Source organism: Rattus rattus, chromosome 12 (genome assembly GCF_011064425.1).
Source record: "Rattus rattus isolate New Zealand chromosome 12, Rrattus_CSIRO_v1, whole genome shotgun sequence".
NCBI lineage: Eukaryota > Metazoa > Chordata > Mammalia > Rodentia > Muridae > Rattus > Rattus rattus.
The window spans coordinates 54,076,425-54,094,796 of record NC_046165.1 but is presented as its reverse complement, the minus strand read 5'-3'; the positions used below and the strand labels follow the sequence as shown (position 1 = coordinate 54,094,796).

The following is an 18,372-nucleotide window of genomic DNA, read 5'->3' as shown; positions in this document are numbered from 1 at the left end:
TAGCACTTTTATAACTACAAGTCCTCAAAATTCTTGACTTTTTCTTTAATGGATATAGTATAACCCTTAGTTGGTCACATGTCTACACGTAATTTCCAGTGATAACAAGTATCAGTGTTTTCCATATATCTATATGTAATTCAGATCTGTTAACTTAATGGCAATAAATGCTTTAAATATTTGCAAAAAAAGAAAGAAAGAAAGAAAACAAATAAAAGCCATTTAAACACTTAGTTCTCAACTGCATCATTTTTAAGATAGCAGATTGAAAAAAATTACAGAAGTAGTACAAAATAGTGGCAAAAATAATTCAAATATTTCAAACATGAAAATAAGACCCTCTGACCCAGCATGAGAAGTAAACACTAGTGCCAATTTCTTTTGTGCACAGTGAGCAAGTCAGCCAGTGGTTTCTCTCAGCTAAGACTAAGCATCTCTCCACATAGCACATAGGGATCCCTTAATATTTAAATAGTGGCCTCATATTGCTTTAAAAGTTATTTTGGGAGCCAGAAAGATGATTCAGCAGGTAAAGTATTTGCTGTGTAAGCCTGCGAACCTGAGTTCAATCTTTGGAGCCCACATAAATAAAAGGCAAAAGGAAAAACTGGACTCCACAAAAAGTTTTCTAACTACTATACTCCCACATCCCTTTCTGATACTAGTATATTGTACTTAATTAGCCTTTTATTGACATCTAGTTACTTTTGTTGTTATAATTAACACTGCAATGAGCATCCTTAAGAAGCAAATATCTACTGTTTTTTAGCCACTTGTGTTAGACAAACTGTAACAAGACTTCCAATGGCTTCCACTTTGTGTAATCATACACTTCTTTTAAGTCCGTGGGACTCTGACTATAATGAGCCTCTCGCTGTCACACTTCACTAGATGGAAAGGGAAGAGTCTTCTGGACCTGGCCCACCATTAAAGAGCAGAGGTTTCCTCCAGCTAGCTGATTGCAGAAGTCAGACATTCATCCAAGCTGAGCCAGAAGAAAGCCAACATCTACCTTTGGGAACCATATGTCAAAAACCTAAAAGCAATCTTTAAAAACTGAGAGTGACACACCCACCCACCGCCAGTTGGGAGGTAAAAGGAAAAGTAAGGACTTTAATCATGTTTGCAAGGACTCCAAACAACTACTAATCTCAGAGGAAGACTCTAATAAAGTCCTCACATGGTCCCAGTTGAGCAAAGCCTACCAGAGAATCTGTGTGACGTGCTCCCTGTGCGAGTCACTAAACTTCTAACAGTTGCTTTAGCAGCAGTACCGAGTGTACATGATATTTGACAAGTCAAAACACTAAGAAACGAGAATGTATACTTCACAAATATTCACAAATGTAAACTTCACAAATATTTCAAAATTGCTGTCCAAATATTTGACACCAATTTAAGTCCTTACCAAATCTACTTTGAAACCCTTCCTGGTCATTATCTGATGGTGTTTCTGGGGCTAGAATGATCTGAAGATCCTTTACTTGCAACAGACTTTCTTGTCTCTTTTGCTGTTTTTTGAGACAGGGTTTCATGTAGCTCAAACTGACCTCGAATTCACCACTTAGCCAAGGCTGGCCCTGGATTCCTAATCCTCTTGTCCTCACCTCTCAAGTGCTGGGATCACAGACATGTCCATCAAGCCTTGCTTACAATTTCCTTGAATAATTCTGATCTTGCTTTCAGGCTACACTGGGAGGAAGAAAGCTATTTTAACCTGTTCTATGTCCAGTAAAGCTACTAGCAATATGACTCAGTATAAGCACATTGAACCCTGTCAAATGCGGACTACCACGTGAGTATAGTGGCGTGTGGATGCTGAACAAACTCATTCTCTCATATAAGAGCATTTAACTTTTCTTCTCCATCTTCTTTTAAACAGCATCTCACTCCTATAGCCCAAGCTGGCTTCAAAGTTGTGGTGATCCTTCTGCCTCAGCCTCCCAAGTGCTGAGCTACAGGCAAGAGTCATCAAATTGGCTTGAGTTTTCCATTTTGAAGGTATAATCTTTTTTTTGTTTGTTTGTCTGTCTGTTTGTTTGTTTAGTATAGAATAGAGTTTATTCAGGGCATGGGGAAGGGAGTTGAGACGGCAGTAGAGACAGAGAAAGGCAGAGGCAGAGGCAGAGGCAGAGGGAGAGGGAGAGGGAGAGGGAGAGGGAGAGGGAGAGGAGAGAGAGAGAGAGAGAGAGAGAGAGAGAGAGAGTGTGAGAGTGAGTTGATTGAAGGTCTAATCTTTTTTTTTTTTCTTTTTTTTTTTTTTGGAGCTGGGGACCAACCCAGGCCTTGCACTTGCCTAGGCAAGCGCTACCACTGAGCTAAATACCCAACCCCTGAAGGTCTAATCTTAACTGAGTGTGGCAGCACCTGAGATAACTAACTGTCCTGGAGGGACCTATGTATACTCACATTCCTGTTTGAAGGTGAAGTACTCTGTAAGATGCCTGCATTCATGATTCCCTCGAAGCAGAAACAATGTTTTAGGATGGTTAATCTTTAAGCTCCACAGATACAGCACACACTAGGAAACACAATTAGAGGATAAATGTTCTTCATGACCATGACAATACACAAACACATTTTATTTAGATCCAAATGGTGTGCCATGTGGTACATCTCACTGAAAGCCCAAGTTGTAAATGGAACCTTCTAGCTTCTGCATGCTACCCTTAAATCTGGTAGAATAAATAGCCTTCATAAACATCTCACCTAAGTATCTAAATATTCAGGACTCTCTGGGCAAAGCTACCCACATATGTATTACAACTGTAAAATCTGCATCACTATTTTATAATGGAAAAACACTAGGACCAGGAACAAGGCAAAAATATTAAGTATTTGTTACTATTCAGCATTACAATAGAGGTGTAGCAAACATAAGAAGACAAATGAAACCAGGTAAAGGCTTTAGAATGGGTAAAGGAAAAATTAAAAGCAGACAATATAATTCTATAACTAAAAAGATCCCAGAAAAATCAATGATAAAAGCAGCTTAATAAAAGAATTCGGCAAAATAGGATATAAAATTGAATACATAAATAAACATGTAAGGGGGGTGGTCTGGTGCTATGATATTCAAATGCTAAACTCTGTACCCCAAGATTTGACTGCTTCAAAACAAGCAGATCCTCACATATACCAGCTTTTGTTGTATAACCTTGCCCCCCAAGTTGTCCCTGATTCTTTAATAAAGATGCCTACAACCTGGGCTGGGCAGAAGAGAGGGGAGGCTGATTGAAGGTTCCCAGGCTTGGGGACCACACTGAGGAGGAGGAGGAGAAGGCAGAAGTCGCCATGGGGGAGATAGACCATGAGAGCATGGCCATGAGGACCGGCCTGTTAAGAGTAGGAGTGGCCCAAGCAGAACACACAAGTGATATACTGGGGATATTGACAGGGAAGTAGACAGAATACCATAGAGAGCTGATATCTGCCCAGCTCTAGTGCTTTAAGGCTTGTTTTAGATCTAAAGGGTTTTGTGTCTTTTATTTGAGAACTATATGGTCTAAGTAGGGTAACCATCTGCCTCCCCCTCCAGAATAGTAGCAGCAACAAAAGGTTGGGGATATGGCTCAGTTGCTAGAGTGCCTGCTCAGCATGCACAAGGTCCTGAGTTCGATCCCAGTACCCATAAACATTACATAATGTCCCATACCCATAATTCTAGCCCTTAAGAAATGGAAGCAGAAGAATCAGTAAGGAACTAGTAGTTCAAGGTTAACCTCAGCTATTCAGTGAATCAAAGGCTTAGGCCACATGATATATTGTATTCAACCCCCACCCCACCAAAACAAAAACCAAATACAGAAACAAAAACATAATGTCCTGAACCAAACAAGGTAGCATAGGCCTGGTTACCCCTGAACTCAGGCAAAAAGAGCATGAATTCAAGGCTAGCTTAGACTACATAAGAAATTCTAGACTAACCTGCTTACATAATAAAACTTGAGCTCAAATAAAATAAAATAAAATAAAATAAAATAAAATAAAAACCCTGTGCCCTACCACATGCCTCAATCTACCAGAAGTCCAGAAACAGATCCAAGGTCATATGAACATCTATACACAGTAAAGGTGGCATCTTAAGTCACCAGGTAAAAGCTGTGTACGGCAGCTCATCTTGGAATCTCAGCACCGAGTAGGTTAGAGCAGGAGAACTGCCTTGAATTGGAGGCTAGCCTGTGCTACAGAATAAAGCCTTATCTCATAAAAAACAGGGGGAAAAGGATTGGGATTTAGCTCAGTGGTAGGCGCCTACTGTAAGCACAAGGCCCTGGGTTCAATTCCCAGCTCTGAAAAAAAAAAGAAAAAAAAAAAAAAAAAACAGGGGAAAGATCACTGGGGTAATGAGCTTTTTAATGAAACGGAAATAAACTTAGATCTAATCTTACATAGTACCCAACAAGTGAGGAATGAATGAGGGATCTAAGGGTTAAAATGAAGTTCAACAAGAATGTATGGCTAAAAAAAAAAAAAAGAATGTATGGCTGTAGGGAAGAAATTTTAATGATTAGAGATCCAGACAGCCATGTTTCTATTTATGTAAGAACGAGGGGGCACTGGGGCTAGAGAGATGGCTCAGCAGTAAGATCACTCAATGCTCTCCCAGAGGACCTAGGCTCAGTTCCCAGCACCCACATGGTGATTTACAACCATCTATCAACTCCAGTTCTAGGGTACCTGATGTCCTTTTCTGGCCTCTGGGGTACCAGGCACATACATGGGCTACACACATACATATTGGTCAATATTCACATATATAAACAAATTAAAAAAAAAAAAAAAGCTGAGTGGTGGTACATGCCTTTGATATCAGCACTCAGGATCTCTGAGTTCAAGGCCAGCCTGGTCTACAGAGTAAGTTCCTGGACAACCAGGGCTACACAGAGAAACCTCGTTTAAAAAAAAAAGAAAGAAAGGAAAGGAAAGGAAAGGAAAGAAAAGGAAAGGAAAAGAAAAAAGAAATTGCATGAAATTTCATGGTAAAGACAAGGCAAAAGTTCACAACATTATTATAGTAAAATACTGGCAACAAACACATGTATACACAGGGTAAGCCACACTATGACACTGTAACAAAGAATGAGAAAGAATGTTAACTGTCATTTCTAGTTAGGTGAAAAAAAATATAGAAAAGAGTATTGGGTTGTAGTGGTGGTGGAGAAATGGCTCAGCGGTTAAGAGCACTGACTGCTCTTCCAAAGGTCCTGAGTTCAATTCCCAGCAACCACATGGTGGCTCACAACCATCTGTAATGGGATCTGATTCCCTCTTCTGGTGTGTCTCAAGACAGCAACTGTGTAATCATAAAATAATAAATAAATCAAAAAACAAAAGAAAGAATATGAGATGTCACCCTTTATAAAGACAGGAATATATGACATGTATACTCATCTACTTAAGAAACATGGGAAAGTTTGATAAGCCTGACACTACAGAGGAAAAGGAAAAGGAAGGGTGAGAACCCCTGAGTGGGGAGGGAGTGAGGGAGGGAGTGAGGGAGGGAGAGAGAGAGAGAGAGAGAGAATGTGTGTGTTGAGAGAGAGAGAGAGAGAGAGAGAGAGAGAGAGAGAGAGAGAGAGAATGTGTGTGTGTTGAGAGAGAGAGTCTGATGTGTCTCAAGCACTTCAGATCCCAGGACTCCTTATATACTAGACTCACACACACACACACACACACACACACACACACACACGATAACATTTCTGAGTGGGGGTTCTGTACCTGTTCTTACACCCCAGCAGTCCACTGATAACATAACTGTCAGAGTAATGGTTGTAAACACAAATATGGCTGTGCTACTCCTCTCAAGCCCCCCAAATCAGGAAAAAAAAAGCAATTAAAATAACATCACAGGTGCTTCACATCACATCCAGAACAAATCTAACCTCCCTGACAGTGCAAGGTCTGCCAACACCTAAGCTCTGCCAGTCTGTCTGCTCCAGCTCTCACTTCCTGCTTGCGGCCCTAGCCTTGCTACTATCAGGGCTGTTCCTGTCACTGAGCTCTCATTCTCTATGCCCTCTCAGGGATAGGGAATAGGGAAGGGATCCCACTCAGCTGTGATTTCTCTTGAAGGTCATTCCAGTTTCTACCCAAATATTACCATCTCTTAAAGCCTGCTCTGAGTGATTCAGCTAAATTAGTTGTTCCTAGCTCCTTTATCCCTTTTCTGATTTCAGTTTCATCAATGCTAAGCAAATTATATAGAAATAAGCATACAAGATTCTCAGTGGAAAATTAAGAACTTAAGTTTAAGAATTTGATTTAAAGTCCATCATGCCATTAAAGACATATTTGAGTGAGATGATCAGTAGGTAAAGGGCTTGTTTTGTAAGCTGGTGACTGGAGTTCAATCAGGGAACTCACATAAAGGTGAAAAAGACACAACAAACTCCACAAAGGTGTCCTCTGACCTCTGTGCACTGTAGCATACACACCCACACATATGCCATGCACACCCACCCTCTCCACCCCACACGGTAACTCATCTTTTTAAATTTACAGAATATTCAAGACACTAACTTCAGCAATATACAGAACAAAAATGGCAAATAAGTTTGTGCCATTTTCAGTATGGTGGTATAAAATCTAATTAGCAGGGCCTGGGAGATAACTCAGTGGGTTAAGGAATTTGCTGCTAGCCCAACAACCTGAGTTCAATTCTTAGGACCCACATAGTGGAGAGAACTGGCTCCTATAAGTTGTCCTTTGACTTCTATAGGCATGCATATAAGCACACACACACACACACACACACACACATATTTAATATAATTTAAAAATTAAAATCTAAAATGTAGCCACAAAGCCAGTTAGCATTCTCATTAAACAGGAGTGTTCAGTGATGGCCTCAACACTGTCACATAGAAACCAGGTCCGCTCCTGAATTACTCTGTGATTCACAGAAGGACAGTCCTCACAGCCATGGCTGCACTGGGACCCACATCCACATTTAACTGACAGGGTGGAATAGATGTCCAAAAGCTTTAGTCTGCACCCACAGCATGGGGAAGGCAAAGGTAGAAGGTGTTCAGAGTCACCCCTGACTATACAATGAACTCAAGGCCAGTTCGGGCTTTGTGAGATTCTACATCAAACAAAATAAGGCAAAGCCTAAAGCTTTAATTTTCTAAGAGCCTTTTCACATACAAAGATGTCCATAGGACAGACTAGCAAACAAAAACCGAGAATGGCACCAGATAACGGTCTTGTATGCCAGTGGGCAGAAAGAGCCTATGCCTCTCCTTAGGCTAATCATAAGTGGCAGGATTTACCTTTACAACTTCAGAACAGCCAGAAATTATTCCCTGGCCTGGGATCAAAGCTTTCTTCTCTTTAGTCTGAAAGTTTCCCCTACCACCCAAGTCCTACTTTTTGGAACAAAACAGGGGATTTTGTTTCTAAGGGAGGAGGAGGAGAAGGCAATAAGCAACCTCGCTAGGCAAGCGCAAGGCCCTGGGTTCGGTCCCCAGCTCCAAAAAAAAAAAAAAAAAAAATGCTTTTGAGCTTTTGATATGATGCTGAATGGAAAAAGACTTCAAAAAGAATATTCATGATTGTCTTAATTTTCTTTTTAAAAATGCATACAAGGGGTGAGGAGGACAGCTCAGCAGTCCTTCTCTAGCAGGTGACCCAGAGTCAGTTCTCAACCTTCATGTGGGGGCTTACAATCACAGGTAACTCCAGTCCCAGGGGATTTGATGCCCTCTTCTGGCCTCTGTGTGCATTTGCATACATATGGTACACAGACATACATGCAGGTAAAACACCCATACTCGTAAAATAAATGATTAAATCTTCAAAAAGGACTTAAGATAACATATAAACATATATATATATATATATATATATATATAAATTAAAAGAACAACAAAAAGTCAGAACAAGGGAATACCTCAGGAGTACAGTATGTAGCTACAGCATGTGGGGACAAGAAGAAAAATATAAAAAGACAGAGGCTGGAGAGATGCTCAGACTGCTTGCTGCTCTTCCAGAAGACCTGAGTTTACTACCCAACTCCATCATCTGGCAGCTTAAAACTGCCTGTAATCTAGCTCCAAGAAAATGGATTGAAAGATCCTCTTCTGTACCATAGGCATTTGCATACAAATAGCATAAACTAACTAACTAACTCTCTCTCCTTCCTTCTCCCTTTCTCCCTCTCCCCCTCCACACAAATTAAAAATTTGAAACTAATAAAAATGTAAACAATAGTATCCAAAAGCTAAAAGTAATTTAGACATGGTGGTTTATGCTTACACTGCCAACACTTGGGAGTGGAGACAGGCACATGAGGAGTCTAAGGTCAGCCTTAGTTAGCAAGCTTCAGGCCTGGCCTAAATAAGATGTTATCTCAAAAATCTGGGTGGAGTGGTAGCACTATCCCTTGTCTTTCCCAGTCTGATGCTAAATGAATCTGGGTAGTAACAGATAAAACTGAACTTTTCTGACTTACAATGTCTACCCTACACACACACACACACACACACACACACACACACACACGTCTTTGCAGAGCCAGGAATTACCATCAGGACTTGTGCATGCTAGGTAAGCACTCTGGCACTGAGTTATATCCCTAGCTCCCTATACTGCTATTTAACTGAAGAGTAAAATAATATTTTGTTATTCATTCTTTTTGGGTCTTCAGAACTGACTCTTCTTTGAAAACTGAGTAAGACAGCTGAATCACATTTAAAAACAATGGAAGGAAAAGGAGGAGGAGGAAAAGGAGGAAGAAGAAGGAGGAGGAGGTGGTGGAGGTGGCGGAGGAGGAGGAGGAGGAGGAGGAGGAGGAGGAGGAGGAGGAGGAGGAGGAGGAGGAGGAGGAGATCTAGATCTTTCTCTACCAGGAGCAAGCTAATAGAGTGACACCCTCACACTATGAAGAGCACACAGCCTAAAAGCACTGAAACACTACAGAATTGTCATCTCCTGCTTTTTTTTTTTTTTTTTTTGTTTTTTTTTTTTTTTTTTTTTTTTTTTTTTTTTTTTTTTTTTTTTTTTTAAAAAACCAATTGGCCTTTTTTTTTTTTTTTCAAAATTTTTTTTTTTTTTTTTTTTTTTTTTTTTTTTTTTTTTTCTTTTTTTTTTTTTTTTTTTTTTACAAATGAGGGCCTTTTAAATTCTTGCTATTAAAAAATCAGGGATTAACTGGTAAATCCCCAACCCCTTTTAAGAAGGAAGCTTTTTTTTTTTTTTTTTTTTTTTTTTTTTTTTTTTTCAGGACTGGGACAACCCAGAGCCTTAAACTTGCTAGCAAGTGCTCTACCACTGAGCTAAATCCCAATCCCCATCTCCTGCTTTCTTGATTATGAAGACTTCTTCAAACAGAATCTTTTATTTGTGAAGCACATCGTAAACATAGATGTGCTATGATTACATGGTACTCAAGCCTTTGTATTGGTCCTAAAATCATTTTATGTTTACACACAAAAGCACATACTTGTTTTTTAATCCTATTCATGTTCCCATCATTTAATTCTTTTTTTTTTTTTTTTTTTAAATTCTTTTTTTTTCGGAGCTGGGGACCGAACCCAGGGCCTTGCGCTTCCTAGGCAAGCGCTCTACCACTGAGCTAAATCCCCAACCCCCCATCATTTAATTCTTAAAGCATATAAAGGTAAGCTGTCAGTTTATATTAGCTTCACTTTACCTTTTGCCTTCCAATGGACATTAATGCCAGCCATGTGCAACAGGACAGAATCCCTCCTGCAAAGAGCTTGGCAGTGCCTAGTTCTCACAGGAAGTTAACCTAAGAGTTGGCTGCAGTGTTGTAGTCACAGTAGCAAACTCAGACACTGTTTAGAATGAAAAGCTATGTATGCCCCTTCTATAAAGCCGAGACAGCATCTTTAAAGAGAAAAACTTAGCAAATATCTATTTTCAAAACAAGTTTAATATAGTCTTCCATATGACAGGTTTTTTACAGGTTAAAAGGATAGATTTAAAAAAAATTAAAACATTTCTCTATTAGTTGAATGTCAAAAGTAGTAAAGTGGATAAATTCTACCAGCATTCATATCTTAGTCTGTCCTATGAAAGAATGCAGAATAGATCTTGTAGAAGGTGATACAATAGGGGTGGCATAGTCAGGTTAATGTTACCTCTATACTGAAATAGCCTCTGTCCACATAGTCACCCAGGAAGAGATAGCGAGTATTACTAGGTGATCCCCCAACTTCAAACAACTTCATCAGGTCAAAGAATTGTCCATGAACATCACCACACACTAGGCAAGAAAGACATGAGATGAAAATTATGAATTAGAAGGAAAAAGGCATTAGAGCAACAGGGACCAAATTTAACTTTTAAGTTAATCACTTTGACTTTTGTCTAGTCTTACCCCATTAGAAATATTAAGCAGTTAATAGTATGCATCTTCTTTTAAAAAGATTTATTTTTAATTTTGTGTGTATGTGTGTATATGTCTGGGGAGAGGGGTATGTACATGAGTACAGGTGTCCATCAAGGCCAGAGGTATGGGATTCTTCCTGCAGCTGGCAGTTACAGTGGCTGTGAACCATACAACATGGACGCTTAGAACCAAACTCCGGTCCTCTGCAAGAGCAGTATGTGCTCTTGGCCACAAAGTTTTAGACCCTAATGTTTTTTAAGGAACAGAAGTCTTTCTAACCAATCCCTAGATTGCTTCAAAATTCCCAGAAATATTTATCACACTAATTTCGTTGGCTTTTGGTAATAATTTCTCAAAATTAGCACAAATCTAAGGGCTACCCAACAAATGCATTTCCTACCTGTGATTGGAGCTTCCACTTCTAGCATAGTCTTCTCTTGCTTCAGGATGGCAGCCCCATCATTGATTATCTTTAAGGCTACGTCCTCTTCTACCCGGCCTTCTTTTACCAAATGGTTTTTCAAAACATCCATTTTAGGTTTCCCATTCTCAAATACTTCCTTCAAAGTTAGCCGTCGGGTTGGAGGAAAGGGGACAGCTAGGAAGAGAAAACATAATTTCAAATATTTAAATGACTTTTTAAAATTAACTAAGTCTAATAAGCAACCAAACCTCACAGTATTAGAATGTGGAGAATTCTAAGAAACCGTGTATCAGAACTGATAATTCTAATTTTAAATTGGTCACAGTTCAAGTCATGTGGTTAAGTCTGTACATTTATGTCACACACACACACACACACACACACACACACACACACACACACACACTGAATGAATAGATGAATGAATGAATGCAACAAACACATATGTTTTAGTGAGATAGATGACTGAAGAAGTAGCTCAGTTGGCAGAGCACTTCCCTTGAATAGATGAAGCCCTGGGTTCAATCCCCAGTATCACATAAAACAGACTTGGTGGCTCCCACTTCTAATCCCATCACCTGGGGAGGCAGTTGGAACAGACATTCAAGGTCATCCTCAGACACAAAAAGTTGAAGGCCAAACTGGGCAACATAGGACCCTGAAACCATTTAATATCCACTTTCAGTGCTTGACCTATTATAACTTTCAACTATCAGGTAAAACCTTTGAAATGAATTAATTTAGCAGGCTGCTAGATTCCACAACCCCAAAGCTAAGAATCTCATTCATAGAACATCTAAGATTTATTAACTTCCTTGTAACCTGCTAACTTGATACCCTGATTTATGATTCTCTTGCAATATAAAAAGTCCACATAACCTCTTCCATGCTGAAACATGTTATTCAGAGTGTAGAGGTTCATCTTGGCAATCTAAAGACTTTAACTGAGGGGATAAAACCTATTCTCAAAGTCAGTGGGCACTCTCCAACAGGAAATCCAGAATAAAGGGGTCCAAGGGAAAGGTAGTATTCACCTGCGTGCCTACCCTCATGTCTTCTCAAGCAGGTGTATCCTTTGCTTCTTCTGCCTTCAGAGTATAGTTTCCTCAGCTTCCCAGCACTGCATCTTCCAGGGAGCTCCAAGCCTTCAGTGCCAGACTGGTACTACTTAAAGCATCTTAGCTTCATGGACTGAGCAGCTGGTGGGCTCTTAGACTCTCCACCATACAGATGGACCCTGTTACATATGTTAGCCTAATAGATCTCCTTTTATAATAGTAATATACACATTTTATTGGTTTGGTTCTTCTATAAAACCCTGACGATATGAAAATTGGTACTGAGAAGTGTCGCTATTACTGTGATTACATCTCTACTGTATGAGATTAGCATTAGTAAAGAAGAACCTTCCAGTTTGTACTGGGTCAACAGGAAATGGACTCAATAGCCCCGGTTTATTGAAACAACCCCCTAGAGAAAGTGTTTCCCAGTTCAGACACGAAGGGCATGGAGGCTACAATAGTTTCAGGGACCCAAGCTTTATCTTGAGCCCATGTGGTGATGGCTTCACAGTTAAGCAGAATTCAAGAGTGAGGGGATCATAGGGGCTCAGACTGCCCCTAGCACTAGCATCTCTGTATCTGTTTCCTAAGTGGACACAATGGGAACGACCAGCAGCCTCATACTTCCACCATAGCAGCCAGAGCCACTCTTGCTGCCATGCCTTCCCAACCATGATATACTACAGCCTCGATCCGGGAGCCAAAACGAACCATTCCTTCCCTTTTCAGTTGCTATTTATCCAATATCAGGTTACAGCAAAGATCTTTATTCCTGGACCATGGTCACTCATATTTGGTCCTTATTTCCTCTGAAGTGAGAAATGTGTTTTAACATAAGAAATGTTAAATGTTTAACATAAGAAATGATGGTGATGATGGTGATGATGGTGGTGATAATGATGATGATGAAGCAAAGGTCTATTTAAATAGAAAGTTGAAATGCAAGATTTGTATAGGAGTTTAGGACAAAATCCCTGACCTGAAGGTTCACAAGAGACTAGGTTTGGCTACCTGTCCCAAATGTCAACTGAAGAGACAGATCAAGGAAGAACTAGGAAGAACAGAAATATCTGGTGACCTAAGACCTGCTTTTGAGTTTCTGAAAGGAACTTTGAGTCTTAGAGAAACGATGAGACAGGACGGTGTTGCACAGCTGGCGTGTTTGCCTGACTGATAACACAAGTGACCTTGATCAGGATGGTTGGGCTGACCATTATCTTGGTCGATCCTGCAAGATTCTGCTAGCTACACAAACGTATTTACTGTTTAAGGAGGGCAATAGAATTCTCATCAGGAGACTATTTTTGCATAAGGGACCTGCCTTAGTTCCCCTTCATGGGATAACTGCTCTTACCTGGCAGGGGAGTAACATCACAGTGTGATCTGCCTACAAAATTCTGGAATTTAAAAAAAATCTTAGAGTCCTGTATTTTCATTCTTGTATTTTACAGAGAGGTTAGGCAAATTTAAGGCTAACAAATTTTATATTAGCAGTTTTTAGATAGATACTCCTTAAATCATTTATATGTCTATGTGTACAGCTGAGCAGGAATCAGACTCAAAGTTTAACATAACAAAAGAGACATACAAAATAAAGTCATGGATGTCAACATTTTATTCAGGTTTTAGTTACCAACTGTGCACCTAAAATGAAGAGTTGGTGCTTCTTAACAAAACCAATCTTTTAAGTCCTTATAAGATCATAAAAGCAGTTAAGATTCATGAGGCTTAACATGATCCAAGAGAGCTGGCTGGTAGAGCATGTTTGAGGCCTGAGGGTTGAGTTTCAATATTTAAAGTTAAAAAAAAAAAATCCAAAGACAGAGACAGAGACAGAGAAAATAAGAAGTCCAGAGACTACTTGGACTGAATGCAGCAGAGAGGGACTGGCAGGTTTAATACTGTGTGCTCCGGACAACTAGTTGTTCAAAATCAAACTGGTCTAAAGAGGAAGGTTTTAAGAAATCTGAAGCCATGGTTTTAAAAGTTACTTAACTAGGGTGCTCTCCCGCAGCAGACAGAGGAGCTGAAGCACTGCCGTACTGATTACCTTACATAGCTACAGTTTTGTATCAGGTCACCTTGAACCTTTTTTTTTTTTTTCTTTTCTTACTGTCTGTTTTGGATTTTGGCAATGCTGGGGATCTATCCAAGGCCAGGCTCCTTCTAGGAAGCCTCTATTGATGAGCTGTCCTTCCCAGGCCAACACTTCGTTGTTGTTCTTAATCATCTTCATTTACACTGTGTGTACACTGTGACCATTTTGACCATTTTGGTTATAACAGAACTGATGGTTTTCTTTTGAAGACAGATCTTTTCTTTATGAAAAATGTGTATCAATTTATTTAAACATTTTCTTACAATTAAGTAGACTATTTAAAATTTTTACTTATTGTTACATGTTATAGTGGTATCAACATCCTTGGTTTTCTTGCTTTTGGGAAGCATGTCTATGTAGCCTAGGCCAGCCCTGACTCCATAAACAATCCTGTTTTTGCTTCCTAAGAGCTGAGGCTCTATGCATGACTATCCTCTGCTAAACTCCTTGTGTATTTCTTTCCCACAATCTTTGATTTGTTACCCTGAATATAGTGACTTAAAACAGTAATCATGTATTAGCTCTCACAGACTAGGGGCTATGAGCTCAGAGAAAAGACAGCAGGACTGCCTCTCTCTCTCAGCCAGACATCAGAGGGTCCATGGCTTGAGTCATCTGAGTACAGCCTACTCACTCATCCAGTATCCTGTTAGCTGAGGCTCAGTTCAGGTTGTTGATGAGAATAGCTGCATGTGGCCTTTCATGTGACTGAGTTCTAAGGACAAGCATCTGGAAAGAGCAAGGAAGCTGTGAGCTTTATACCATCGCCTTATAAGCCACACCACATCACTTCCAACTCAGACCATTCGAGCATTCTCAAGCCTTCCCACATTCAAGGGGAAGTAAAGTAGCTTCCACCCATAAACAAGAGTGAAACAAGTCTGTGAAAGCTTGAGGCCTTCCTGGCACTAGGGCCATTTACTGGAAATAAGGCCAGGACTAGGGTTCAGTGGTAGAGTGCCTGCAGAGTATGAGTGAGGTCCTGGGTTCAATCCCCAGCACTGCCTACCCCTACCTGAAAAACAAGAGAAAACTAATACAGGCCCTTGGCTAATCTTTCAAGTCAAATGTTCTTTATAGAGCCTTTCAATAATTGCAACTACTTACTCTTTGGTTTTGTTTTGGTTGATCGGTTGGTAGTGTTGTCTGTTGGTTATTTGTCTGTTTGTTGAGAAGGGTCTCCTGATAATATAGCCCTGGATGACCTAAACTCAGTACACAAACCAGGCTAGCTTCAATCTCGAATTGGTCTTCTTCTCTGCCTCCACAATGCGGGGATTACAGGCATGCCCAGCTTACAAATACACTCGTCTGTCAGAAGCGGTGGCGCCAGAGACTGATGCACAGTCCTTAAGCATGCGAGCATTTAGTATGGCTCTACCATGAGATGTACCCCTAACCCCACAAATACACAAGAAACTAACTCTGGCTGTCTTTTAAAATGAATAGAGAGGGACTGGACAGATGACTCCAGGGTTAAGAGCACTGGAATCCAGCACCCACATAGCACCTGGAGACTAACTGTAACTCTAGCTCCAGGGGATCCGTTGCATCAGGCATGCATGTGGTATATTGTGTATTGTTCATTCAGGCAAAATATGCATACACATAAAATAAAATAAATAAATCTTTAATGGCTGGAGAGATGACTCAAAGGTTAAGACCACTGGCTGCTCTTCAGAGGATATGGGTTCAATTCCCAGCACCCACATAGCAGCTCAAACTGTAACATCAGTTCCAGGGGATCTGATCCCCCACACACATGCAGGCAAAACACCAAAGCACATTAAATGTAAGTCATCCACTTTTTTCCAAAAAATTAAAAGAGAAACCACAACTTGCCTGCACAATGATTTATAAAACAGATAACGTGAGCACAACAAGCCATAATACGCATCACAGATTATCAAAACCCAAAGTAAAGCCTTTAGATTCATATCCAAGATAAAGACTGTCTAACACGTTAAGTCAAAGGCAACTGCAGGCACAAGAGTCAAACTATACAAGAGCTTTGCAACATCTAACATCTCTCTAGTTTATACTCTCTCTTGTGCTTGCCCAGATGGCAAATGTCTACCTAAAATCTGACAACTGTTATTACTCTAGCCATAGTATGTGATGAGTGCCTGCCCCTCATTGTCTCCCCTTCACCTGATGATTGCTTGTCCCTAACTGCTCCCCAACCCCCCCATGAGTGTCTGCCTACAACTGCTTCTTCCTTCTCAGGGAATACCCAGTTTCCTATGGATCGCTCTGCTTGTTGAAACATGTGAAATAAATCTAACCTTTTTTTTTTTTGTTTAAAAAAGAGTTTGAGAGAAAAACAACAGAGCAAGCAAATCTCCTGTCTATTTTGTTCTCTTCCCTATTCTAGACTGTCAACAGGCTCCCACCCCTTCCTTTATTGTTAGTACTACAAAGACCTTTACCCTTGACCATCACCGAATACTAGAGTTATTATTCAGATACTTGTAAAGGTAAACAATGCAAATCAAATTTAAAAAAAATTGTACAGTGGTGAGATGGCTCAGCAGGAAAAGAAAGGTGCTTCATGTACACACTTGGTGACCTGAGCTCTATCTCAGGAACACACTTGAAGAACCCTGACTCCACACAGTTGTCCTCTGACCTCCACTTGAATGCCCCTACACATCATGCCCTCCACACCCATGCATGCATGCATAAATCATGCACACTTGTACATACATATGCATGTTCCATACATCATGCACCCACTTGTGCCCATGCACACACACACAAACACACACACACCCATGCACATGTCCCTATACATCATGAGCACACACACATGCTAATATTTTCCCTAAATAAAACAAGCAGATAAACAAATAAAAAGGAAGATCCAAACTGATTATGACATAAATGGAACATTATTTCAAACTAAATACAAATTCTTATCTGAGTTTCTGTCTAGGATACCCAATGTGTCATCTCCAGAACCCTCAATGCCACTGTGCTACCTGTCAACCAGAAGACAGAACAAATGATCATTCAGGAAATGGGCCAGTGCTTGAGGTCAAAATATCTATCCCAAACGGCTTGATAAACATTTACAACCTATTAAGCAAGGGTACAGATCTCATTGGCTTACCTCCCTTAAGTGGTAAATACCCTGGTTTAACTAAAGAATGACCAGAGGTGGAGACAGAGAAAGAAAACAGAAGCCACAAACTACATGAAATGTGCAGGAATGTACTAAGACTTGCAAAGCAGAGAAGCTGAACCAAGTCAAATACCACTGTTCAGTACAGGTCACCCAAGTTCAAGCACTGTGTTTTGAATGCTCCTCGACACTCAGTATCCCAGTAGACAAACAGATCACAAAGGAACCTGTGCAGACTAATAGCAAACCCACTCAAATTAGATTTTAACCATCCTTGACCAGACTACTAACTACTTCAGCTCCTTTATACCTTCTGCAGACATTCTGACTCCATTCAACATGCTCACAGCTTTCAGAGGATGACAATCCTTTTTATAATAAGCTAAATAAATAAAGTTTATTTTTCACTATACTGTGTTCCTGGTGTTCTTCAGTGGTGGGCTTTACATTTTAAGGAAGCAATTGATGAAAGGGATAAGAATTCTTGCTAAATACCTTTTAAAATGATATAGTTATTACTAAGTCAAAATTAAATTACTTAAGACTTATGTTTCATTCCATTGTAAGCTTGTCAATGAACAGTAATAGTATTAATATTCAATCCAGTTAGAATTTACCTATGAATTAGAGTACTGACAGATGTCAGAAGATAGGAAAATTCATAATTTCTCTAAGATTAGAAAATTATGGGGCTGGGGATTTAGCTCAGTGGTAGCGCTTACCTAGGGAAGCGCAAGGCCCTGAGTTCGGGTCCCCAGCTCCAAAAAAAAAACAAAAAAAAAAAAAAAATTATAAGGCAGTTCAACGTGGTAATGAGCTTGAGATCTTTAACTTACTGAAGTAAACCACAGGGCTGGTGAGGTGGTTCAGTGCCTTTTAAGCAAGGTCTCAAGTTCAATTCTTAGAAGCAACATAAGAAAGGCTGGCACACATAATCCCTGTGCTGGAGAGGCAGAGACAGTGGGCTTCAGAGCACACTACCCCATCTGTATAGCCTGCTTGCTGAGCTCAAGGCTATTGGAAGATTCTACTTCAAAACTAAAACCATAAGAACAACAATGCCAACCAACCAGAGCTCCCAGGGACTAAACCACTACCCAAAGAGTACACAGGGACAAACCCAATGGCTCCAGCTGCGTATGTAGCAGAGGATGGCCTTGTTGGGCACCAATGGGAGGGGAAGCCCTTGGTCCTGCCAAGGCTGGACCCCCCAGTGTAGGGAAATGTCAGGGGGGCGGGAAGGGGTATGTGGATGGGTGGAGGAACAACCTCATAGAAGATAGGGGAGGAAGATGGGATAGGGGG

The 18,372-nt window shown here is 40.3% G+C and overlaps 1 protein-coding gene across 4 annotated transcripts in view; it reads right to left on the bottom strand.

The window, feature by feature from the left end:
• Ppp3cc (protein phosphatase 3 catalytic subunit gamma) overlaps positions 1–18,372 on the bottom strand; it is a 70,474-nt gene that overhangs the window by 36,563 nt on the left and 15,539 nt on the right. For all 4 annotated transcript variants that reach the window (XM_032918116.1, XM_032918119.1, XM_032918118.1 and 1 more), the window contains exons 2-4: positions 10,761–10,958; positions 10,110–10,234; positions 2,410–2,521 (exon numbers count right to left, since the gene is read on the bottom strand). In XM_032918116.1, coding sequence (XP_032774007.1) covers positions 2,410–2,521; positions 10,110–10,234; positions 10,761–10,958 — 435 coding nt within the window. The remainder of the gene's footprint in view (positions 1–2,409; positions 2,522–10,109; positions 10,235–10,760; positions 10,959–18,372) is intronic.